Here is a 27,298-nt window from a genome sequence, read left to right as displayed (position 1 = left end):
CATAGACATCTACTGTAGATGGATGGAGTTCAGATTCACCATGCAGGGGTTGGTCATGACAGTCAGTGATTATACTGGCTTTCCACACTATCTACTGTATGTGATGGAGATGTCTGAAAGCTGTAGCTGGTCTGCACCAATAATTTAGCTGGCTACCTCGACAATCCTCCTCAATCTGTTCTTATTGTGTATATTTAAGTTACCAAACCAGGCTAACACAGTGAATGTTAGACAGATTGAATGAAAGTTCTATAGATTAAAGTCATTTTATTAGTTTACATGTTAAAAGAGCAGAGTTTTCTTAGGATGAACAATTGCTGTTGTCTCTTCTCACATATGGCATCAGTGTTTTCTTCAAAGGTTAGTTTGTAACCAACAGTAGTGCCAAGATATTTTTGACAATTTCAATTTCCTGTTCCTCAGTGAGTGTTGGTTACAAAGCTGGTGGTTTTGTTTAATCAGTGTCTACGTCTTGGAGAAGACTGACAATGACAGAATCATCAGAAAACTGTATCACAAAAGTATGATGTGTCTGTCCTCAGAAGGACCATTACATCTAATGTACTGTATAATGTCTAAGCTTTAGATTTAACTTAAAAGCAATGCAAATCATATCAATCTCTGACAATGGTATATACAGATCCTGTCATTCAAAATGAGTGAGGTATGCTGTGTTAAAACACGGTGGACATACCGCAATGTACCATGTGTTTTTTTAAATAGGATAATAGTATCCAGAAGTACCTTGTAAAACTGCCAGGTGGAGCTAAGAAAGATTAACGTCTCATGTGCAGCATTTGAGCTGTTGCCAGAAAACATGCGGATTCAAATCCCGGTCACTGCTGAGGGACAATCTTTTTCCAATTAAGAATTTAAGTTGCATGCTATTTAGACTTTTAATAATTTTGAACTGTGTACTACGGTTTGTTAAACATTAAACATTAAAAAATTGGTATGTTTTATAAAAGCAAGATTGCTCAGTTGAACAAAAGTACACAACCTTCCACCTTCTTCATAAATAATTAAATTATGCATAAATATTTAATGCATCAAAGTCTTTAACTTACAGTAACAGTAACACAGTAACTTACAGTGAGTTCTGGTTTTAACGTGCTTATTCTAACATTATTAAGTTTATATACTGTACTTCATAAAAAGTCATAACGTTTTGTCCTTTTCTAAGAAAACCACTTGCTGTTATTGTAAAAAGATAAAAGTTGTAGTGATGTTACACTACTTGATAGTTATATTAATATGGAATCGTGTATCTAAGCAGCTAAAGTATAACAAGTGGTTGTTTTGGAAACATTTTGACATTTGTTTCTTTAAAAAAAAAACTTCTATTGTCCTTGTAGTGGTAATGAGCACTGTAATGTAGCGAGTTGCACCCAGGTGGTTCAAAGCATGATCACAGCATTACTTTCGGTTTGTTTCTCCGAACACATAAAAATAGTGTACTATTATAGCTTATTGTGAACATGATGTGTCTCTTTCAGGTTTACATCCGAATTGAGAAAATCTATATTTTGTCTTAATCCAAATGTCAGCAACCAGTAATCAGCAAACAATTTAACTTGGAATTTTTTTTTTTAAGTTTAAACTGTACTACAGTATATAGTACACCGCCTGGAATTGAACCCGGTCCGTCAGAGTCATTCAACAGGGAACCAGCTGGATGATGGTTTTGTGTTTAAGGATTTCCTCATGGAAATCTTTAAATTAAAGAGGAAGGGGGGAGGGTTAATTTTTACAATTGCCAGTAATCGGAGAACAGCTTATCAACACAATGGGCAAAATATTTCTTCTCTTCCTGTTGTGTAGGACAGATCAGCAGGTCTTTTTTTCCCAATCAGAGGCTGTGAAAATAGCGCACCGGGGAGGTGGCACCGAGAGAGGGAGCATGAGCTTCCTATAGCACGGAGTGCAAATGGCACCAATTGCGTCTGCATTTATCACTTCGTTTTTAAAATTAAACAACATAAATGGTTATCTTTGTCTTCTAAATCCCTTAATGAACTTTAAGCATAGCTTTCTCACCTTTTAGATTTATTTTTCATACCATCATTAAACAAAGCTGGAGCTTATTGTAGTTCCTAATGGCATCACACGTGGGAAGATTAGATTGTAATCATTTTTATTACTCTGTAAGACACGTTGTGTGTTGCCTCTTACACTTGTAATAACGTTCATATTTTAATGCAATATGGAAGATATTATTAATAATAAATGACCTTGAAGGTGAAGATGAAGATTTATAGAGGAGACACGTTGAGTCTTTTCTTTTCAGCTTGGAATTAACTTTAACCTACTAGTATATTCCATTGCAGCCACTTTATGTAACACAGCTCCGTACTTATCACAAAGGCTAGGAGTGTTACACCCCACTGTATTTGTTATGTAGAATAGACAATTTTGCTTGGGGGATGGGAATGAATTTTCAGTAGCATGCCCTCTGTTGTCATTGTTTGTTGCTCTTTAACATAAGGCAATCAGTAATCAAAAGTCCTGTTTTTTCTTAACACTCATTTTTCCATACTGTATTTTAAAAACTTGAACAAAGACGTGTTACATGCATACAGTGCGATGTTGTATACTGTAGATACCATCAAACTCTACAGCAGCAGAAGTTACCTACTTGAAAATGAATGTGTTCCCAAAAGCATATACAGTACTGTACAATTATCGCAACATTTGCAAACATTCCCGATACATAACCACGTTATGTACTCTACATTGTTCTATTTTGTACAGTGACAGGAGATTATTGTTGTCTCTGTTGCACTCAATAAAAAAGGTCAATGTAGAACATGTTATTTATTACTGTGTGGTTATTTTGGGGCTTTATATTTATGTTTATAATGGGGAGTCCCCATTACCCCCAGGGGGCAAGAAGGTGAGAAGACATTTTCAGACTATTTTTATTTATTTTTTATGAAAATGGAAAACACGTTTAATTAAATGCTTTTATTGATTCACAATCTGACAGTACAAGACAGAACCGAAGCATTTGTGAAATCACATTCCCCCATTGTGCTCAATAATCTCAGGAAGAACACGAAACAGCCTGCTAATAAAATTGTTGCAAGTTTGTTCTGTCAGCTCTTCCTCCCAGAACCTGTTAATTGCTCTGATAAGTTCTTGGCTTGTGCTAGTTAAATCCACCTGTCCACCATGGACAACCTGTCTCAAAAATAGATGTTTAATAAATTGAAGGTTGTGAAATCAGTGACAAATCACCCCAAACAAAATACAATTTTAAAATACAAGCAGTTTAAAATTATTAGTTGTTATTAATAAATCACTTAACTTTGAACATGTTGTGATATTTACCAAAAATATCAGATATACCAGAAATACCAAAACTTCAATATAGTGTCCATAATATTTACTATTTTAGTTTTTCAAAGAAATGTTTATTTGTTAAAGGAAAACTCACGCCATGAGCTGGATTCGAACCCCAACCTCCAGCACGCGTGCCACATGCCAAAGCCATTATACCAATGCACCTTTCGCAGCTTTAGCTATAGCTAAAAAGGTCAAGCAAAATGTTTCCAAGTTATCATGGGTTAAGCTTTAGGATAAAATGTACTAGTTTTGTCTCCACCAAATGTATACTCTATATACTGTAATATATAGTATGTAATGTATAACTATAAAAGTGTTTTTATACTGTGCTGAGAAAACATCTCTGAACCCCAAAGTGTGGTTCATTTTCTCATTTGTATTACATCTCAAAAGTATCTATATCTCCATGAAAATAACAAATGAAGAATACCTGATTAAACGTGTAAGACAAAAGACATATTTAGAATATTTAAATTTAAAAAAATGATCCAACAATAAATATTCTCAAGCAATGTACAGTACTGTACATAAACGCTCAGATTCAGTAACTGGTGGCACGTCCTTGAGCAGCAATGTTTTCAACTTGTCATTTCCTTGCAGATCTGCTTCACTTTAGTGATATTTGGGGGATTCTATGCATGAACAGCTTGCTTTGGGTCCTCCCATACCATTTCATTGGGGTTTAGGTTTGGACTTTGACTTGGCCAAAATGGTCTGTTGTATATTTAGAATCATTGTCTTGCTGCAGGACCCACTTTCAGTTGCAGCTTATGAAAGGATGTACTCATATTCTCCTCCAGAATGTTTGACACAGTTTAACACATCTGTCCAGAGTACATTCTTCCAGTAATCTTGTGGATCCTCTGGTTGGTGAACTTGAGATGGGCGGCGATATTCTTTTCAGAAAGTAGTAGTTTCTTCCTGGTTATCCTCCTGTTCAGTTCTTTTGGCGGTTGTGGCATGAACATTGCTTTAAGCTCAGTGAAATAGGACTACAGATACTTAAATGTTATTCTGAGACTCTTTGCGACTTCCTGGATGATACTTAGAGTGGTAGAGTCACCACGGTCTTGAATATTTTCTCTATTGATTGTATGACAGCAGATGGATCAATCAAATGCTCAGAAATCTTTTTAGAACCCTTTTATATCCCAGTGTGTGGTCTACGTGTTTTTGTTGTTATGTTCCACACTTCTGACTTTGTTTGTGCTCCCTTCCCCATTGGCCCACCATTACACTATTGTTTCTGTGTGACATCATCTTCAATTAGCTTCTTGACCCATCACAATTCATCTTATTCAGTATAAAACATGGAGGCTTTCAGAAGGAAGAGGCCTTTCGTTTGACTTCGGTCCCACTCGGCTTTGGTTTTCGCTTCGCTTTTGGTTTTGCTTCAGCTTTGTTGGTTTGTTGTTTTGCTTTGTGTGTATGTGTTTTTGTATAGCTTCGGCTTGTTGTTTTGTTGGTTTCTGTTAGTCTCTTTGTACTTTCGTTTGTTTGTGTTATCCTTATTTTGCCATCACCTTGCCCAAACTTGTTATTGTGTCAACCTCTGTGTTATTTTGTACCCTGTTACTTGTCTACTCTCGTTTGTGTTCATAGTTTACTCGTGTATTTGTGCGAACTTTTGTGTATAGAGTTAGTTCAGGTTGTTGGGTTCATTTTGCACACACGTAGTTGATTCTTGTATTAGTCGCACTAGTTTAGTACGAGTGAGTGCCATTTGTCCTGTATGGTTATGGGTAGTCAGTGGAGGTTAGCTAGGGTGTTGAAGACACCAAAGACTATGTGTTTTGGGTTTTCTTTTGTAGTCAGATTAGCTTTCCCTCACTTTCTTAGCCAGCTCCATTTTGTTTGTTATTTTCTTTTCTTTGGCACCACTCTAGTTCCCTTACCCTGTGTGTTATTGTGTCCAATTACAAACCAGTCACTTATTCAACTTAAAATCATCACTTTTGCATCACGCTTCCTAGTCCCTCACCAGAACCCACCTGCTTCCAAAAACTATCCAAATGTTACACCCCTTTATCCCTAGACACTTGGGGTTTGGAACAAACCCTTTCCTGAATGATGAGCATCAGATACTCGTTGTGTGAGGTCCCCTGACATCTGTTTGATTGTAGCGTAACATGTTTCACTAACCTGTATGGTGAAGGCCAAACTCACAGCATTTCTGATCATTATAAAGGACATTATGTAGGACAGGGATGCCCTTGTTTACTTGTTAACCAAATTATTGAACCACCTGATTAGAAATCTGAAATTTGAAAATATTAAATCAGTGAAGTTATGAAATGAGTTAACAGACAGAGTCCCTTCCCAGACAGCAAAAAAAAGCCATGCATTATTGTATCTTCTACTTATATTCTCTAAATGACATTTGCAAGCATTTCCACACAGTTTTTATACTTCAGAACATCCTTCTGAGTTACCATAAATGTCTCATTCACTTCTGCATATAGGCCTAACATAATGATTACCATACATAGAACAACAGTATTTTAGACACAGTGTATCTTCCAAAATCCTTAAATGTCACATACTCTCTCTGCTAACATTCCACACAAAAAATGTCTTTCTATTTTTTTTTGCATGCATAGGCCTTAAACAAATTTAGAATGAACCCTTTCAGGTACATAGATCAAACTCTTCACCATAAAATTTAACAGAGCTCATGCACTGGAACATTTTTTAACATGGCAGCAGCTCAAGAAAATGATCGGTGGAGTTACAAAGTCTAATGGGCCCAGAACACTCACTGGTGATTGTAAAGCAAACATATATGAGATATGTATTGATCTGTTAAATTGCTTTTAAAATTACAGTAATTTTTAGGCCTGCATGGTGATGGATGATGGCACTTACAGTAGATCTATCTCTGTAAACTGGAAAGCAAATGTCAAACTATGGAAGCTTCCTAAATCACCACTGACAAAAGTTTAAAATCTAAACATTATATGGAAAAGCAGTGATGACAGTCCTTTAGATTCTATGTTAACAAATCTGTAAAGAAATCTATACTCTCATAGCTCTGAAATGAAACATTTTTTGTACAGGAAGATCATGGTAGAAAACAGGCTTAATATCATGACCCTGGAATTAAAAGTAGTTTCAAGCTGCTGGTTCTTTAATTGCTGAATCAATCTCTAACATGCATGGACTTATCAGATGAACTCTTCAGTGTTGCAGGAGTGATAACAGTTGTTTGCTGTTGTTGTTCATAATACATTCTGTCTCAAATATATTATTTCAAAGTTAATTAATCCCATAGGTTGTATAATAGAAACCAGTGTGATTTTCATCTTTGCTGATTCTCAGTTAGATTGATCATCCCAAGGGCATTTCTAAGCATGAGAGTAGTCTTGCAGTCTTAAATGTATGTTTGTATTTTTTACACATGGTACATTAATTTAATGGACAAACGTAAATTAAACTTCACAAACCATCATATGCACAGCGTGCCTGCAGTATATTCTTGAACATATTGCGCTATATGTCCATTCTGACAGCTTTTCAGGTCCCTGTGTGGAGCAGATTTAGAATCTGACAGATGCTGTCTCTTAACTATGTCATGTGAAACACTGCTCTGTCAATGCTCAGTGGTAATGCTCCATTTTGGAATTCTAGAAAGTGTAAGGGCTTATTGCAATTGTGATATGCTTTTGCTCATGTAATGAGCAAATGAAAAAGAATTCAAGCATTCAGACTGTTAATCTATTTTCTGGAGTCTTTTAAGACCACATTAGGCAGGTTAATGTCTTCTAGCAGACCTTCAGAAACAAGTGAAATGAAAAGCCACAGCGTACCTAACCTATAAAAATAAATCATTATGTAAATTCTTTATTATGCTATTATGTTAACAAATAATTAAAGTGAATACTTTCACTCCATATTTTTGTTGAACCTAAAAATATTTTATAAAGAAATTTTACTGATGAAAAACTGTAATATGTTTTAGCAGCACATCAGCTGCATCAGCATCAGCAACTGTTTTTTTCATGATTGCCCAATAACTTCAAATTTACAATTTTCCTGAAAATTAAAACTGCTCCTGTATAGCACAACTGTTATGGAACTGGGATGGTATATGGAGTGCATTATAAGTGACCATTGTAAAGTACATTCCTTTACATGAAACAAAAGGAATTGTCCATATATCCATCTGTTTTGGAAATGCTTCTTCTGATTTAGGATCACGGGGGAGCTGGAGCCTATTCTGGCAAGCAACAGGCGCAAGGCGGGTTACACCCTGGACAAGACACCAGTCCATCACAGGGCAGACGGACACTAACACAGACAGACATACATACTGTACACACCTAACGCTAATTTTCCGTGAGACAGTTAACATACCAGTATGTCATTAGACTGTGGGGGGGGAATAAGAGCACCCAGACGAAACCCAGCAAACGGGGGAAGAACATACAAACTCCACACAGCTAGTACTTCAGATGTGGAATTGATCACATGGCCCTGGAGCTTTGAGACATTAATGCTAACCACTGAAACAGAATTGTCTCAAATTAAAAAAAAGAACAATGAACCAAAGAAAATAATGTGATGCTTTTCACGTCTTGGCATTGTTTAGCAAAAAAAAAGAAAAATGTTTCCCTGCTATTTTTGTGCATTCTATAATATGTATTGGAAGGGACATTCAACTGAAAGAGTACATGCCATGAGTACAAAAAAAGTATTAACTTACAATAACTACTTGAATAAGTGATAAGGGCCAAATTCCATTAACATTGACACTATTAAGTATTCTACATGAGACATGAAATACACCATTTAATACTAATTAATCACTACTAATTAAATAATACTCTGATGTTCTATCAAGTACAGTAAGTCATCCCCAAGTATATACTGTATATTGTAAGCTTACTATCTTATTACAAAAGATGAGAATTCTGGTACTGTTAAATGGGGCTAAGTGCATATATTCATTTTAAGTGTATTAGATTTACCACTTGCAGTTTAAAGAGAGGCAATCATAGAGTAAGGTTAGCAAAACAGTACTAAAATTAATTTAGATTGTCATATTCACATTAAATTTCAAAATATTTACTAAATATTCCCCCATAGATTGTCACAATTGTAATCCTTCCTTTTAAGGGCGCTCTTTCACATTTTAGTTGGTCATGTGCACCTGCCACCAATCCTGCCCCTCCTTATTTAAGGCGGGCGGTCTCGCTACTTCCAGCTCTGCATTGGAAGACGGACACCTGGAGGCCCACCTACCACCAAGTCGCCCTAAGTCCGCAGCTTGAGGGCATAGGCCTCCTATCGGCGTCCTGACGCAGCCGAGTCCAGGGTCAGAGTGCTTGACCTCATCATCCCATTTTTATTCCCTCTCCCTGCACTGGATCCTGTTCCGGTTTTTATCCTTGTCTAGTTTTTGTTTTTGATGGATCTCCCGGCTATGGACCTTTGGACTGCTTCCTGGTTTCGCCTTCTGGATAGTTTTGGACTTGTTCGCTTGTGCCACACCCCCCGAGCACCGGAACACTGCCGTCACGCCCCCCTTTCAGTCATCACATCCTGATCCTGTCGTGTTAACCTGTTGCCCTTCTCCAGTCTCTTCCGGATTTTACCATCTGCATAGAGTCCTGACCTATGCATCGTTACACAGATTTATTGTAAATACAATTTGATTTATAGAAATGTGACTTAATGTTTTAAAATGTGCTTTAGATATATAGTTATTTCACATACTGTACATAGTTTGGTCTATATGAAAAACACAGTCTTAAAAATCGCACAACTGAGAATACAATAACCTCTCGGACACGTGATTTTTTTTTCCTTGGGTATGTATTTTACATAAATTTATACGGGAAAAGGTGTAACTTTTGGATTGTGTTGTATTTCCTTCAGTGTAGCATGTCTTCACACAAGTTACAAAGTCTCACAGTCTTAATGAACTCATTCAGTGCCAGTGAACACTTTAATGACCATGAAACCAATATGGTAATTTTTTTCTTTCAGTGATCTCTTCCTCATCAAAAGCTGAATAATTTAAAGAGAAAATGTCAGGAAAGGGAGAAAAAACACCATCTAGTACAAATGCTTCAGGCACAGTAAATGCAAAAAATACTATTGGTAGAATGCTGAAAATGCATTGAACACTTGCCAGGTTTAAGAATGCAGCTGCAGCATTAAAGACATCTGGTTTAAAAAATCTTTAGTTTTAACTCTGTGCTTAGCTGGGTAGTTGAGATGCTTCACACTGTATGCTCCATTTTAGAGGATTTCAAATTATTATTATTGTAATTAATTGGGGATGTTAAAAATTATTGTAAAAAATTACAAAATAATAAGAATTGCTATGCAAGAAAATTTAGGAAAATTAACGATTATACACCCCTTATCGTCAGCAAAAACTGAGCATCACATGGCACGTTTGTTTTTCCAATACATCTTGGTAACAAAATAATAACAAGGAAGCAAACATACTGTAAAAGGTACAAATATTTATTTTCAGATGTTTACTTATATCTATAATGATAGAAAACTGATATCTATTTACAGTTAGAGACACACAACATTTACAGCTAAATTATGTACAGTACAGATATTTACAGACCTGTGAGTTCCAAAGTCCTGTCTGGCAGGTACAGAAAACACAGAAGACTCCCTGCGAGTGAATGACATGTAGGGAAAAAATAGGGAAGGAATCTATGTCCTATCAAAACGATCCTATTCAGGACCTTAAAATATTTGACAAATGAATGGGAACTTATTTCTCTGTTCAAAACAAATAATCCATATACAGTGAGAGATTTAATTTAGCCTTAAGGCTAACATAAAATAGGAAATCAGTAATTCCTCAGAATATAATTTTATCAGATAAGTTATAGAAATCAAGTTCCATTCTTAAATGCTGGAGTCCAGTCTCCTTAGTGCTCAAAGTAACTGTTCAGATTCTGGTCTTACTTGTTTCCTGTTGTACGAGAAGGAAAAATCTTCTTTGCCAGACAGGTAAAAAGATGTACACAATACATAATACATTTAACCCAACATGAATCCATTAACAAATAAAAACATACATGTATAAAATTTGAAAAAAGAAACAAGTCAGTAGATCCTCCATGTTTACACTCACTGTACCAAAAATGAAATTCTGGACTTTTGGTGACTGCCTTTTTTATAGCTGATCTAGTGTCACGGAATGACCCTCCTCAGATTCTAAAAGAGACAAATTATTGACACTCTTCAGATCCAAACTAAAAACTCTTTATTTTTTACCAGGGTCTGTGTTTGGTTGCCTTACATTCTATTTGTATAAACCTGTCTGCTCTGTTTATTTTTTAATTTTGCTTCTTTGTACTTTTTTGTCCTTTTTATCACTATGTGCAGCATCCGTGGGTTTGAAAAGGTGCTTTATAAATAAAATATATTATTAGCATCAGTATTAGTATTAGACTTAAATAATCCTAAGAGTCCTAAAAAATGGGTCATCAGTGAGTGAGATAGACTTCTAAGATACAGTACAGACATGATGAAAATAAAATAGCAATCAATTGATTACTTGTGCAAATAGAGAAGGTTAATAAAAGTTTGCTCAGATATTCTCCAAAGTTGCTCATTTTTATCTTTAGAAATGGGGTGGTTTTGACAGGAAATTTAAATATTTGAATACCCCTGAGCCATATAACATTATGATCATCATCATTATAGTTTTAGTAATCTATAACATATTGAATATGACCAAATGACACATACAGCTGTTGTTTTCCTCAGCCATCTACCTCTGTAAGTGAAAGTTTATGGGTTAATGACAAGGTAATTTCTCATTACTACTCATGTAATGAGACTGTTTTTGGGTTAAGTGAAGCTAAAAGGTGAAAATACTAGTAAATGAGAAGTTCCTTAAGGCACAGTATCAACAAGATATGACTACATGTAAATATATATCTATTATATTCTGGTGGGTAGTTGTGTCAACACGCGTAGGATGCAAAGGAACAAGTAATAGGTTCATTCCATGCTGAAAAGAGAAGAAAGATAACACAACATTTCGGCTGTGGAGCCTTCTTCGGGTGTAAGAAAGGGCAGTCAGCCCACTGGCTTGAATTATGACTGTTTTCACCAAAGCTGTCCCAGAGAACAAATAATTAATATGCCTCTAATCATACCATCTGCTCAAGTATATTCTTGTCAAAATCTTTTACAAATTGGGGGTTATGATTATGTATTTTACTAATTGATTTATCTGCTTGGTCAGTTCTTCATTTTCTAATTTTTTTAACCACCCAAACAATATACAGTATATCATTTACTTATACAATTGTTTTGCATTTTCTATGTCAATCAATGCTTATTTTCAATCCCAGTTTTGAATTAATTAAAAATAGCAATTCACCTACTAAACTACTAAAAGTGCTTTGAAAGTATACAATAGTAATGTCCATTTCAAAAACTTTTGGGTCTTAACATATATGAAATATGTGGTGTGAAAAAGAAGTCATAAAAGCTCTTTAAAATCCTTTAAGAAACTATGTTCCTTTTGAGGCCTCACATTTTGAAACAGCTCTTGGCTCTAAAGTTTTATCTGGAATTACTGTATATGCAAGCCAGCATTTTGTGTTCTGGGAGAGAATATTTTTCTGCATTGTTTTAGTAATGTGTTGAATAATCTTGTTCTTATGTGTCCTTTCAGAGCTGGTTACCTACCCCAGAACATCCCTCTTGAGATTATATGCTACCTTCCTCAAGAGAAAGAGTTTCTACCTTGGCACGCTGCCAGCCGTTCACTCTATCATCTCGACAAATTGTTGGACCGCACAGAGGAATACAGCATCTTTAGTGTAGGTGAATTACACCCACAGTTAATACTGAAAGGATATACTGTATCTGGTTATTACAAGAATGACTGTTTGCAAGTATCAGAGATCTTAATCTTTCCACTAATGTTTAGTCTTTCTTTCAAGGCATATCAAGGTAAAACATGTTGAGTTTTTAATGTTATTCCTCGAACTTGAATTTCAATCACTCTTTCAGAGAATTAACTAAGATATTGTCATGAATAAAACAATCATTTCTCTTAGAAGAAGCAAACACAAATGTGTTTCATTGAGAAAGGTGATTGCTAGGGTGACAGATCATTTAATTGGAGGTGGCTATATTAAAGCGTAATTCTTTAGTCTCATCAGAACAATGAATTTTTATTTCATTTGTTACCCTATTCACAGATTAAACAATAATCAATGTCTGTCACTGAGGTACAATAAGATATCCCTTGCATCTATGTTTATTTATTTTTAGCTTCAAACAGAAAATCAACACGTCTGAAGACCTCTTCTGGGATATCCATTTCAATAAAAATGAAAACATAAATATGTGGTTAATGTTTACAACAGTGCTGCACATTTCCCAGTTATTACAGTGCATCTGTCTCCTTGTCTTATTCATAACATACACATGATGTTTGCTGAGATTCAGTCTATTCCTACCTGTGAATGCACAGCAATAAACTAACTTTTAATTGTAACAGCTTACAAGTGCTGCTAAACAACTTACCAATTTTTTAACAGCTAATCTCAAATGCATATCCAGTCCCCTTGTGATATTCCTGAGATATTTAACCTGTAGTAATACAAGATTATTGCATTTGTATGTTTTAATAACCTGGTCCTGTAATTAATGTAGTGATCTACCTGCCTGGCAGGTACACAGGACTATTGCTGTTGTCAACACAGGTTCAGTATATTAGAACATGAAATCAGTGATTGCTTGGGAATAGCTATTCCCTTCATATGAACTTTATGTGATAGTTTACCCTGGACATCATGTCATATTCTGTAGCTGTAGTAATATACCACAGAGAGAACTGCAGTGCCTTCAGGAAATATTCTCTCCTCCTGAAGACTGTAAATATGGTTGTGTTATTGCAAGAAATTCCAATACCCTTGCTTCACACAACATATGCGACAATTTAAAGGGGAATATATTAATAATATGTAACAATTAGGAAAAATGAAAAAAAAAATTGTTTACAAAGTCACCCCCCTAAGTCAATACTTTGTAGAAAGACCTTTTGTGACAGTTACAGTGGTTGTCTTCTTACTGTTTTTACAGTTTGTCTGTATCAGCTCTGCACATCTGGATTTGGAGATTTTCTCCCATTTTTCCTTGCAGATTTGCTCAAGCTTTGTTAAGTTGGAAGGGGAGCATCAATGAATCTCCTTATTCTGAAGCTCCTCTTTGTGTCACTTTGGCTGTATGCCTGGTACATTGTCCTTTTGGAATATGAATCTTTTGGCCACAGTCTAAGGTTTTTTTGCTCTCTTCAAAGATCTACCTCTATTTGGCTCGGTCCTGAAAAGTGTCACAGCCCCTGCCCTATAAGATGATGCTGCTAAAGTTATGCTTTTTGGTAGGGATGATGTTTATGAGCTGTGTTCAGTTTGTTTTAAGTATAGATCTTTGCATTCAGACCAGAGAGCTCCATTTTTGTTTAATCAGAACAGATGCTCTTTTGCCACATGGTCTCATGGTCAGCCAGAAGTCTTCTTGCAAACTCCAGTCCACCCTCCTACAGAGGCTAAATCTGTGTAGTGTTGCAGAGAATGTTATCCTCTAGACCAGTTCTCCTATCTCAGCCATGGAACTCTGTAGTTTTGTGGGGTGGCCACTGGATTCCTGGTCTCTTCGCTGACCAATATTCTTCTTGTTCTAATGCTTGGTTTGGGCAGATGGTTCTGTATTCTTTCCACTTCCTAATGACTGAAGCTAAATTTTTCCTGTAACCACTAAGGAATTTTAGCCCATTCTCCTTATAGAACTCCTCCAATTCTGTGACATTTAAGAAATGCCTAGCATGGACAGCTCTCTTTGGGTCCTGCCACTTAATTTCGATGGGGTTTAGGTCTGGACATTCACTAGGTCAGTGGTTCTCAAACTTTTTGGACCAAGTACCACCCCTAATCCAACCAAAGCATCCAAGTACCACCTACAAGTCATCTTCTCATAGGAACCCCAGAAAGTCTCAATGACCAACATGAGCGCATGTGCACACACACTCACACATGCATATAATAAATATTATAATTATAAACTTTGTTTGATATATTAAAATGTGGCTTCTCAAAGTGTTTTACAGAAAAAAAAACAACAACAAATAAAACTAAAAAAGCACCATTTCAGTGAGAGGGGTGAGCCTGTTTAGTCGAGCAAAGCAGATGTGAATTAATTTTTCGAGCCCTGATACAATTCACAACAGTCTTAACAGATTTTAAATCGTCAGGCATTTTCTTGACGGCAAAGGTCTCGGGGTGGATGTTGCAATGAAACCGTTAATTTCTGGAGCAACCTCTCTAATTCGTGCAACTACACCGCTGTGTCGGCTTGTCATTGCTCTAGCACCGTCTGTACAAACTCCGACACATTTTATCCAGTCGATGCCATTCTCTTTGATAAATTCATTCAGAAGCTGAAATACGTGCTCTCCTGTAGTTCCTGTTGGTAGCGGCTTACAGAACAGAAAGTCCTCACGGGACGTACCCTCAAACTCGTAACTAACGTAAACGAGCAAATTGGCCAAATCGACTACAGACTCATCTAATTGCAGTGAAAAACATCTGCTCATCTTAACGCGCTCTTTCAGCGTCCTTTTGATATAATCCTTCATTTCAATAATTCTATGAATGAATGTGTCTTTCAGGGGGGGCAGCAGGTCGAGCTGTTCAGCAGCTTTTTCTCCACACATTATAGTGTGGGGCTTACCTGCTTTAGCAATCCGCAAGCTTGCACTTTTCCACGTTTCCGTTTTTATTTCAGTGTTTATTTTAAGTATTTATTTCATGCACATGGGAGAGAAACACAGAGACACTCGGTGTATTTTTCTCAAATTAACTTAGAACAGTTAATTAATATTTTTCTGTTATTTTTCATGCTTTCCTGTGCTCACAAGATTACCAGCATTCGTAGCACGCATTTCTATGCATTCCTGTGTTTACAATGTTGGCATTGTTCCAAAATCATGCACATTCTCCTTTCTCCCTATTTGCTGAAGATACAGTAGCTTTTTTAAATACAATTGGTCACTTGCATTCGTAGCACACATTCCTATAGAGTGGTATAGAATTACAGAGTATCTCTTGTGTCCACTTAAGTATTAGCGTGCACTGTATCGTAGTACGTAGGCTGCATATTCGACTCGTATAAAAATACAAAATATGAAAACCCGTCCCGATTTTTTCAGCGCACACGACACAGTTCCAGGGTCATTTGGCGTACCACCTGGCGGCACGCCACGTACCACTGCAGGTACGCGTACCACAGTTTGAGAACCACTGCACTAGATCATTGTAAAATGCACAATTTCTTTTTATGTAGATATTCTTTGTTAGATCTGCCTGTCTGGTTAGGATCATTGTCTTGCTGCAAGACTCACTTTCAGTTTAGCTTTAGGCCACAGTCAGATGGCATGACAATCTCCTTTAAAATCTTCTGATATAATGTGAAATTCATGGTTGTGTCAATGATGGCCAGCCATGCAGGTCCTGGGGATGCAAAGCAGCCCGTAACCATCACACTCCCACCACCATACCTGAGGGATGGGATGAGGTTCATTGTTTGAAAGGAAAGCTTGTTTTTTGCCACAAAAACATTTATCACCAAGTCCAAAGAATCCTGCCTTTGACTCGCCTGCACAGTGAACATTTTTCAACAAGCCTTTTGGATACCCTTTGTGCGCTTTGGGAATTCATATGGGCAGAAATAGCAGCAATATTCTTTTTGTAGAGCCGTGGCTTTCTGCAGGGTGGCACAGTGGCACAGTGGTTTGCATTGTTGCCTTGCAGTGCTGGGGCCCTTGGTCCAGTTCCTGAACCTGGGGAGCTATGTATATACCTGGGGTTTGTACAGTATGTTCTCCCCGTGTTTACATGAGTTTCCGCTGGGAGCTCTGGTTTCCTCCCACAGTCCAAAGGCATACTGGTACTGTAGGTTAATTGATTTTTGGGAAAATTGCTATTTTTAATTTTCTGTCTGACAGTTGATTGGTGGAACTGTCAAATCCTTCTTTCAAATCTTTAGAAATGGTTTTATAACCCTTCCTAGATGGATGAACATCAATAATTTATTTTCGTAAATCCTCCTAGATTTCCTTAAATCACTATATAATTTATATAATTAAAAAAAACACTGAAACATAAAATACAAAATATAAACAACACCCATGGTAACACCTACTGTATACCAGTTGCCCTACCCTATCAGACATTATTGATATTCATGCTTTTTCTACCTACTGTACTTAAAGTTATGTTGAACAAAATACTGTATGTAATTTATTGTTTTTTACTGTGTCAGTTATTGCACGTAAAATTCTCCTTTAGCAGAAAAGAATTCTGAAGTCTGTTAAACTGAGGGTTTATTGTATTTATCTTTGGGCTTCACAAACTCTGTCTCAGCAGAGTATGTACAAAAAAGCTGTTTAGTTAATTATATATACTGTAGACTAAAAAATGTTTTCTATACAAGCTTTAAATGAAATTAAACATTATGAAATAATTTAAATCTAATGATTTTTTCCTTTTTCATTCTTTTATTTTGTACAGGTACATGACTTTTCAGTCTCTTTTGAAACTTTATTCTGGGTAAAAAACACCATAAACCATAACATGTTCCATTAACATACATATGTACAGTATGGTACAATTACTATCATTTTACCATACTGTAAAATTATCAATACCCGTAAATTACTCTGTAATGTAAAAATCTAACAAAAGTTCTCAACATTTTTTACTTGTACTTTTTAAAGAGAACAGTGAAATGTTAATTCCCATAATACATAACAACTGAATGTCTTAAAACATCATAACCTTGAATGGTATTTTTTGTAACATTTATGTATACTCCATACATTTAGCATGTTTAGTATATTTAATATATTATGTATTGCACATAGAGAAAACCCTTCCATTACTAAATGCTGCATAATTTAATATAATGTAATATCATCATAATATTTTATTATGATATATACTATATATATTACAGGTGGGTAGGTGCGTCAGCATGCATAGGCTGCAAAGGAACAAGTAAAGGTTTACTCTATGCTGAAAAGAGAAGAAAGAAAACGCAATGTTTCGGCTGTGGAGCTTCTTCACACCCGAGGAAGGCTCCACAGCCGAAACGTCGTGTTTCCTTTCTTCTCTTTTCAGCATGGAATGAACCTATTACTTGTTCCTATATCTATATTATAGTATATTTTAAATATATATTAAATACGAATACATACATATATATATTTATTATATGTTTTAGTCATTTAATTTATGTACTGTACCCCTTTAATAAAACACTTAAATGTTCCCATTTTTGGTACTTCTATTTCTTTTATCCAGAAAAAATATTCTTCATGTCAAAATTTTAAAACGGAAAACAGAAAAAATCTGCAAGTGTATAATAGTATAGGTTTCCACATGTTATTAACCAGCTGTTATCAAATGTCAAATGCATGTTAAATATTTTTTTCAAAAGTCCAACACCACCTAATGTGTTTAACCTATTGATTTGTTTTGTTTACTTATTAACAGGACTACGTTTTGAAACAAGTGGCCTCAGTGTATCATAGGCTTGGGTGGCCCATAAATTCTCCAAATGCCTCCATTGTTCCTGCCGCCTACCAGACTGAGTATTGTTCATTTTCCTTTATCTGTTCTTTCTTTATGCTTTTGTACAGTTGCTTTTGAGTTACATAGCATAAAGCTCTTTTATTATAATTTTTATTATTATTATTATTTAAGAACAACAATAACCCCTCTCCTATTATTCTACCACAGGGAGTTACGGCGAGAAATTATTATGTTAGCCTGCAGCTTTGGTAACAAACATTGTCATCGGCAGGCTGCCACTCTCATTTCAGAATGGATATCAAGCAATAAAAACAGGTGAGAGGATCACATTGTGAGAAGATGCATAGTGCCAAAGTAAAACCACACATGCCAGCAGAAGTGCTTAACCCATGGGTATTCTTTATGTGAGGGAGCCAAAAGACATGTTTTGCATGAATATTTACAGTATTAGTTTTCAGTGGATAACCATATACCATACCGTCAGAGAGAACCTCTCATGTTTGTGATGTTTAGTCTTGGAAAACAGAAGCATTTAAGTTTTTTCTCATTAAAGAAACTTATCCATATTAGTTAAACACTGTGAATACAGTTCACACCAATTTCAACATTTGCAGTGATGGTGATGAATTCAAGATAAAACATGGTGGAAATCAATATTATTTTAGATTATTTTTAGATTGAATTTTTAATATTAAATATCATTATGGAAAATGTATTTATGATTCATTTATCACACAACCTATTATGTAGCTTATGTATTATGTAAAGAAAGGTACAGTAAATGCATTGTGTAATTTTCCTAAATCTTTCCCTGATTTTTACCAGAATTGGTTACAGTAATTGGCAATAACTCAATCAGTATATTGTATTTTAACATGCATATCAACATGTTTTACATAGATAATATGGCATTGTTTCTTGATAGAATGAGCTGGACTTGTTATGTGTGATTTCAGTAATCAGATGATAAAAAGCATGATTTTTCAAGAGTCCCTGTTTCACTTATGGGCACAATTAAAGAATATAGAACCAGACTTCTAAGAATTTCCCTAGGAGACTTATCCTAGATCAAATGAGTGCATGCTTAGATCAGGGGTTCACAGCCTTGTCCTGGGAACACACTCACCTGCTGTGATCACTGCAAAAAAGCTCTAACCTTGATTGACTCTTTAACCGAACTAACAAATCTAGCCAAACTTTACACATTTTTTTGGACTTGAAAATTGGAGATTGTAAGTTACCTACAATATAAAATGTAAGGGAATCTCTGACATTTTAGGAACAGAAAACAAGTTCAGATTAATGTTACTGTAGTTAAACCAAGGGTCCAATAATGAAACAGAAAGCACAGCTGGGACAAAGCAGGCATGTAGGTCCCACTGGCAAGATCTGGGAACCCCTGATGTTGACTACATTTGGGGTGTCCACAGCTGCCGTTACCCTCTCTTAGTCACAGACTGTTGTTACCCAACTTACCAACTGCTTTGGAAATTTGACAACTAACAAATGAATCAACTGGATGTTCACTCTTGTAGGAGTCATCTTGCTCAACCAATGGAAGATTTTACTCAATGAGCTTTTTAATACTTTTACACAGCTTACGTCTTTTTATCTCATATAGCTTGTTTGATAACTTGACACCCGGATACAAAATTATCTATATAGAAAAATAGAACTTCATATATGTTCAAACCACAGGAGAGGGGAATTTTCATTTTGGAGAAAAACAGCAGATAGCTCCATCAGTCTGGCACTCTGATGAATTAGCTTCTATTGTAGAATCAGCTACAAACAGCTTACCCTGATCATATATCTTTGAATTGCAAACTACTGGATGACCGTAGGCAATGATGAGAGTAGAATATCTAATATATTTCATGTAGGAAAAAAAACAAATCTGATTATTTTCAATACTATTTTTACCTTCTTCACATGGAACTTTCCAGCATATATTTGAAATGCTAATTACATATTGCTCATTAATATTGACATCCATTTCTCATTGGTGTGATTTTATGTTGTTGCCTTGGATACAAAGTCTCTTGCCGTTTTTGCATTAAGCCTCTTGGAGAGAAGGTCCACTATTTGGATTATCACACATACTGTATGAGCTCCTGCTTATTCCATTTTTGCATTCTTCCCTTAATCTAGACAACACGGTGAAGTAATGTAGGAGGCAAAACAAGTTTATTTGTGCTGAATCTCACTCTGTGTTTCCCATGTCAAAGTGTCTGTGACACTTTCTGCAAAACAGAAATGAATTTCTTAAATTCATAGTTTGTATCTCACTGAAAAGGTTGAAAAGGATGTCTTGCTATGCCTAGTGTAATGGCATATCAATATGAAATATTGCAATATGAAATGCAGGTACTGTAAAACAGCACAACAGATTAACTTGTACATCAAAAAGAATTCCTAAAGTCTCTATAGATTTTTGATATTGTTGCAATATAATGTGTAAAGACCTGCTCTTTCAAAGGTATTAAGCCAAGTTCATTTTGTGCAGATTGCAATTTTATTTTAATTCCCTCATACACATAGTGTCAATTAGTATCAGATGAAGGGGAAGTTAAATGAGGTAGGACTGGCAGTCCTTTATTTATTCTTTATTGCCTCAGATCTTATTTTTTCTCTTTTCATGTCCCGTTTGTTCATGAACATTATTGCTATTGTTCTAATGTTGCTAGGTCTGATTTCTCCTGTGGTCCACAGCAAAATGTCTCATCTTGAAGCTTCTTGGTAGAATTTCTAATCTGAAGTGGGGTGACACAGATTGGAAAATTTCAACCACATTTCAAAATATATCCACAGTATCTAATGTACAACCACATTTGAATCAGTTTTCCAATAAACAGTAAATACAAATGTGCTTCTTCTGATAAAAAGTATAAAAATTGATAGGATGCAGTCAGTCATGTGCATCTTGGTAGTAAGAAAACAGGACAGTAAAAAAAGAATTAGTCTTATTTGGATAAGACCACTGTTTAAGGTTTAGTATCTAACTTGCAGAGTTTTTAATCCCTAAGGCTAATCTCTGTGTTAATATTTAAGCATTATTTAAAACTTTATTAGAAATAATTTAAGTTGATAATATGAGACCAGACTTTTATAGACATTTACTGTATGTATTTCCACTTTAATATTTTATTATGAGGAGGTATATTAAGAAATAACTTGTCATCAATGGCATAAGTTGATTATTTTACAAGTATTGACATTTGCAAGGAATAATATATTACTTACCACAGTAAAGTATACATTAACTATATTGCAGTGCAGAGCATTGTCTACACAGCTACAAACAAGCTGTAGAGTTTATTTGGACTATTCAGTAGCAATACATTTTGATCTGGGAATTTCTAACTGAAATCATGTAATTGCTTTTGAATAGAAACATATACTTCACATCATTTTCATCAAATGATTCAGTGACCACTTATGGACCCCTGTGGATGGGGGCATTGACATTCTGGAAAATTCCTCTCCCATCAGGCTTTGAATTTATTGGCATTTACCTCCGTCTCGCAATCCAACCATAGTTTCCCTCCATGAAGCTCTCAACAGACTTTACTTGATTAAAGTAAACCTTATATTGACATTTCTGATACAGAGTCTTGATGTGCATCTTGAACCAGTGCAAGGACATCATGGTCGAGCAGAATGTGCTTCTGTCGGCAGTTGCCACTAGTTGATAATGTCTTTCCCTCAGATTTTCATGCCAACATCACCTTAGTCACTGTTCCATGAGAAACATCAGCAAGTTGAGCGGACTGCATCACTGAAGCTCCTGCCAAATGTGCCCCAAAGATCACCCCTTTCTCCCTCTCTCAAAAACTGACATCTCTTCTTCTAGCCATGGAAGACAACATAATGGGCAAATGGCCTGCTCAGCATTTTTATACATGACCCCAAGCATGATGGGATGTTAGTTGCTTCATTAACTGAAGAACCACACCTGTTTGGAAGCACCTGCTTTCAATATACTGTACTTTGTATCCTCCATGTACTCAAGTTTTTCCTTAAATTTGGTAGTTACCTGTAGATGTAAAATCTAATCTTTTTATTATGACAAATAGTCAGTTTTGCCCTGTAAAACACTGCCAAAAGTGTCTAGTTTTATTGTTTTTATTTTAACTATAAATCTTAAAAGCATTTTCTATTTTTACTTTAACGTTAGGGTCATCTTTCTCAGCACTTTGAATGTAAGATTCTACACTCACACTTTTAACATCCCTTCCCATCCTATTTGATCAGCTTGGATATGTTTTAATGACAAATCTAAGGATAACCAACCAATGAAAGCGTAATTGCCTTTTACTCTAGTTCCAAATTAAAGGCTCTGAAATGTGTCAGGTGGCCCATGGATTTAATGTGACTTGAGTTTCCACCAGAGAATAAGGTAATCAGCTGCATGTAAAATTCTCTATTGAATGAGCACTTATTTGAAAAGACATGGTTATTTTAAAATAAGGATGGTTCTGACTAAAATATTACTACAAATTCAACATTAAATAGTTAAACAACAACTGAACCGAACTGCTTAGGGTCAAATTGATCTCTTTAACCTGGACACAGTCTGTAAAATATAATTCCTAATACATTTTATGTTTTTCTCAAGAATGGCAAAAACATTTCAACATTTCCTTTAACATTCACATTCACATTTACATTTACATTCACACTGAAATACATTCACTCCTGTCTTCAATCTAATGTCATCATGATACATCATGAAAATAGGTGATACCCATATACAGTACATCCATGTGGTCACTTTATTGAATAATTTAAGAATTCAATTACCAATAATAACCCAATTTGTACATATGGAATACATAGAGCTAGAAGAAAAAAAAACATGGATTTGATAAACCATTTTTATATAGAAGTATTAGAAGAAAAAGTCCGCCAATCCCCTAGACTTTTAGTATTCTTTTTTATATTTTAGACCTAAAATGTTATTAAAGTTTCATGAAAGCCTTAATGTAATAGATTAATAATTTAATATAATATAATTAAACATTCTATACAAAGACATAAGGTATATTTGGATTAATTAAATAACAAAATATCCACTGGTATATATTCACATGTGAATACGTTTGTGAGCCTTTAGATTCAGTAACTGGTGTCATCTCCTTGATCAGTAATGAGTTCAAAAAGATGTTTCCTGTAATTGTTTATCAGTATCTCATCATTACGACATAGTTTGTGGTCCATTCTTCCTCATATTTTCTTCCTCAAAGAACTGCTTAAAGGTGGTGACATTTGAGGGTTTTCTGCATGAACAGCTGGCTTTAGTTACTGCCATAACATTTCAATGGGGTTTAAGTTCAGACTTTGACTTGGCCATTGCAAAATGCAACATTTCTTACTTGATTAATTTCAAAGGTCCTTTCTTGAATCTATGACAATCTACCCTTACGTTTATTTTTAAACTTATGTCTATTTGAAAGATCTGGAAAATATAGTTTCTATACCAAGACACTGTAGAACGTTATATGCAAATGGAATTGAATGCAGTATAATTGTACTTTAAAAGTGAACTTTCAATGTGGAGCTTGGTTTTTGTTGTCTGACCTTAATTTGTTCTCTTCATGTTAAAAAGAGAGGGCAGACAACTTGTGGTGTAGTATTCTTATTTAGCTGACTAGAAAGAATGACATTAAATGACATCCTTGAGAAACTGGACATCAGAATTTACATTCTGTGTTAGTGTTTAAAATACCTTTATACTACGCCTGCCCTTTTCATTGTGTGTTAAAATATACTGTATGCAGTGCCCTTGTCCTAATGTGACATTTATCATAACAAAGAGGTTGTTTGGAATATGTGCTGTTCCTGCTTTACAAAATGTTTTCCAAAGTGCTTGAAAGTCGAGTTGGTGGAAAAACGCCGTTGTCTGTCTTTCCTCAGCTGTCCAGGGCTGTTCTGAATAAACTGCGCTGAATTACACTTTTACTTCTTGTATTCCAACTTCCGGAAACATTGCTGCCCATTACTTTTATTTGATCCATTGTACAGTTTACATCTATTGTACTTTTTGCTTACTGTTGATATTTTTACTTTTTCATATAAGATTTGGAATCTTATACAGTACATGAAAATTTTGGTACAAGAAAAACACTTTAGTCATAGTCAGTATATAGTCAGTATAAAAATACTTTAGTATCATAGTCAGGCAAAAGTGAATCCTTATAATTCAATATTGTTAGCTTCACAGACCTTTCTCAGAGTTATACCCAGTCTATGCTATATTTTTACTGTGGTATTTACTCTTTGTGCAGTGATGCTGTCATTGAAACATTTTAATTTAGTTTGTAAAATGTCATCATGTCATTTTAGCTAAGAAATTGAGATACATTTTAGATACATTTTGGGTGAATGATGCCTGGGAAAAGACTTGCACAATGCAATTAAAATTCCTGCAGAGAATAACAAGAAGCCCAAGGCACAATTAGAAAACTTTGAAAAGCATTTTCACAAGTCAGACATTAAAAGGTAGTTGTACTGTATGCGTGATTGCTGAAGAGATTAATTTTACTTAAGACAGATAACATGTAATTACAATGGATAGCTCTTATATACAGTATCTGATATTTGGATAAAAACTGAAGTGACTGCTTCAAATAAAATGTGTGTTTATGCTAATCAGACTGCACCTTAGTCTATTAACCTTGACATTTGTGATCCTGTAGTTCTTCAGGGATTGCTGTGTGGTTTTTAGGACACCTGAGTCACTCTACTTGCTCCGTAAAATGTATAATTTTCCATAAAATACAAGACTTAAAAAGGTAATACCCCCATAATAAGGAAGCACACTGCACCTCCTTAACATTCACTGTTCTTGAAAGTAAAACATTTAGCTTATTATTGAAATCAGTGGTACATTCTGTAGGTGTAATTGCTCTGTTAGCATTTAATAAAAGTCAGTTAAGTCCATGTTAAAATGTAAATTATTGTTATCTTTTGTAAGTATTTTTCTCAATTATTCAAACACTTCAAACACTTTTTACATCTTTTATAGTCTTTACAACAGAGCTAAATTTAATTACTTTACATGTACAGACTTGATATTTGGATTTGGAGATCACAGGAGAATCTCATACATAGTCCTGGGTAAATATTAACATTCCAGTAGAGCTTTATACTGTAAGTAATATTCCTAAAATGAATTAACTATCTTTTGACTTGATTATGTTTTACCCACCATGTTGTGAATATAAGGTACATGCACACTGCCTCTGCTATACAGTCCTGGATTTAAGCAAAGACCAGATCCATTAAAAATAGCTGCTAGACTATGAATCACTTTATGAATGATTTTGAGGCTGTATTTTGAATCAGAATTCATACAGTAGTTAAAACACAGATGTCTGGTTTTTGGTAACATATGTACATACAGTACAATAGATCTGGGGCAAAACTGTTAAACACACAATTGACTACATGGAATCTTGCAGTTATTACAATCAAAAACTGATTTGTACACTCTACATTAATTTAAGTAAATGTGTCCTAAGATTTATGGTCAATTGAAATCATTGAACACAAAGTATGTTTTTGTTCTTATATGACCAAATTATGCATACAGTATGTACAATAATTAATACATACTCTGTAATACTGTATATATTAAATATATAATATATTATTTCTAATTAATATTAATCTCATGAACAGAAATGCAATTTGCTTGAATGTAAAGCAAAAATATGTTTTAGATTTTGCTATTACAATACTATTGGAAGCCACTGTATGTACCTTACATATGGTAGCTACAGAGCATGTCTAACAAAACATTTTGAAATAAGAAAGTGTTGTTGTCATTCTTCATGGAAAATATATATTTTTTGGAATTGACAATTTCCTGCTGTGCTTCACTTCACTTCCTAACATCATTACCCACGCATGTCGTATATGGGCATTATCTTTCTAATTCACTTTGAGCTTCAGCTCAAGGTCTTTGCCAGGATAGATATCTTACATTAACTGTGTCAAAGTACAGTGTACCTGTAAGCTGACCTTTTCTAACATTGGTCTTGAGATGTGTTCAAAGTAAGTCATTGTTTAGACAGGTATTCATGATGATTAATATGCAAGTTATCACTATATATTAAGTAATTCTACCTCAGTATTATACTGTACTAATTTAAAATCATCAGTAAAATAAGTATGCAGTTTAAACAGTGTTTGAAAATGTTTTTGAGCACACATTTGATCTTACAGATTCTCTTGCCGATTCTTTTGTGCTAGAAACAGAAAACCTGGCTTTGCGGGGGGTGAAACAGGACAAGACTGGAACATAACTGGCTTTATTGATGTGAATCCCAACTAGTCTATTTCATTTGACCATAATATATGATTATGGCTCAGTGGAGACCAGTTTTGCTTTAAGGGAGAATGAAATACATAAATTGAATGTTACTGGTGGATTCAACAGTGTAAAATCCTTTGGGTCCTAGCTTTATTTTATTATGTTTGTGATCTTAGATTATAGAGTGACTTTAGATGCACACTAAAACAAAGGTATTACCAATATATTACCGAGGATAGAGAAGAAATTACATATACATGTATCACTTGTCCCTCATATTTTAAATGAAATAAGTTTATTATGCCATTTATAATTGTACGCTAACCTTCAGACTGAGTGAATCACTAGAGATTTTGAATAATGTTCAATGACTGGTGTTTTACCACACACGCGGTGGCAGATATGAAAATGTCATGCTACTATATTAAAGCATGTGTTTTTTGCTTTGGATTTTATTCTGTAGAACCCCACCTTAATACCAAGTGCTTTCACCGAAAGTCTATGCTGATCTTATAGCCTATATCTTTCTTTGCAGTTAAGTTGGAAATTAAATCAAATACCAGGCATAGTGTACAGTACTCACCTCTCTCAGTAAGAATTATCTTGATACAATCATCTTTAATGGAGCTGATACATTTTCAATTATGGTTATTTGACACTGTCAGGTTAATCATGTGTCTTTTAATGTCGATTTAAAATTAATTTTAATGCTCTTCAGAAGGTGTAAATTAAATATAGTATTTTTTAAGAAAACATAAGTACTCCATTTTCATAAGGAACCATAGGCTTTTACTTAGATGAGATAACAACTTATCACTTGCTGTGAAACTTTTTTTAAATTACAAGGACAACATTAATCAAAAAAGGCATAAAATGTCATGAATTGGAATCAAGAAAAAATGATTGCTTATTCTATAAAAGGATACTGCTTGGTTTCTCTCAGGGAAAAAAAGCTAGTTTCCAGGAATGTCCGATGTTTTATTAATGGTTTCTTTATTACTATTTTTCTTCTCTCAGTTGGATCAAATGCTGATTAAGAGCAAGTAAC

The 27,298-nt window shown here is 34.9% G+C and overlaps 1 protein-coding gene across 2 annotated transcripts in view; it reads left to right on the top strand.

The window, feature by feature from the left end:
• LOC148654691 (thyrotropin-releasing hormone-degrading ectoenzyme-like) overlaps positions 1-27,298 on the top strand; it is a 222,821-nt gene that overhangs the window by 181,821 nt on the left and 13,702 nt on the right. For both annotated transcript variants that reach the window (XM_088644538.1, XM_088644540.1), the window contains 3 exons: positions 12,008-12,155; positions 17,895-17,992; positions 18,141-18,248. In XM_088644538.1, coding sequence (XP_088500664.1) covers positions 12,008-12,155; positions 17,895-17,992; positions 18,141-18,248 — 354 coding nt within the window. The remainder of the gene's footprint in view (positions 1-12,007; positions 12,156-17,894; positions 17,993-18,140; positions 18,249-27,298) is intronic.

The sequence above is a fragment of the Lepisosteus platostomus genome, chromosome 9 (genome assembly GCF_059453375.1).
Source record: "Lepisosteus platostomus isolate fLepPlt1 chromosome 9, fLepPlt1.hap1, whole genome shotgun sequence".
NCBI classification, from domain to species: domain Eukaryota; kingdom Metazoa; phylum Chordata; class Actinopteri; order Semionotiformes; family Lepisosteidae; genus Lepisosteus; species Lepisosteus platostomus.
Note: the sequence above shows the minus strand (reverse complement) of the source record. Positions and strands in the feature narration are given on the sequence as shown.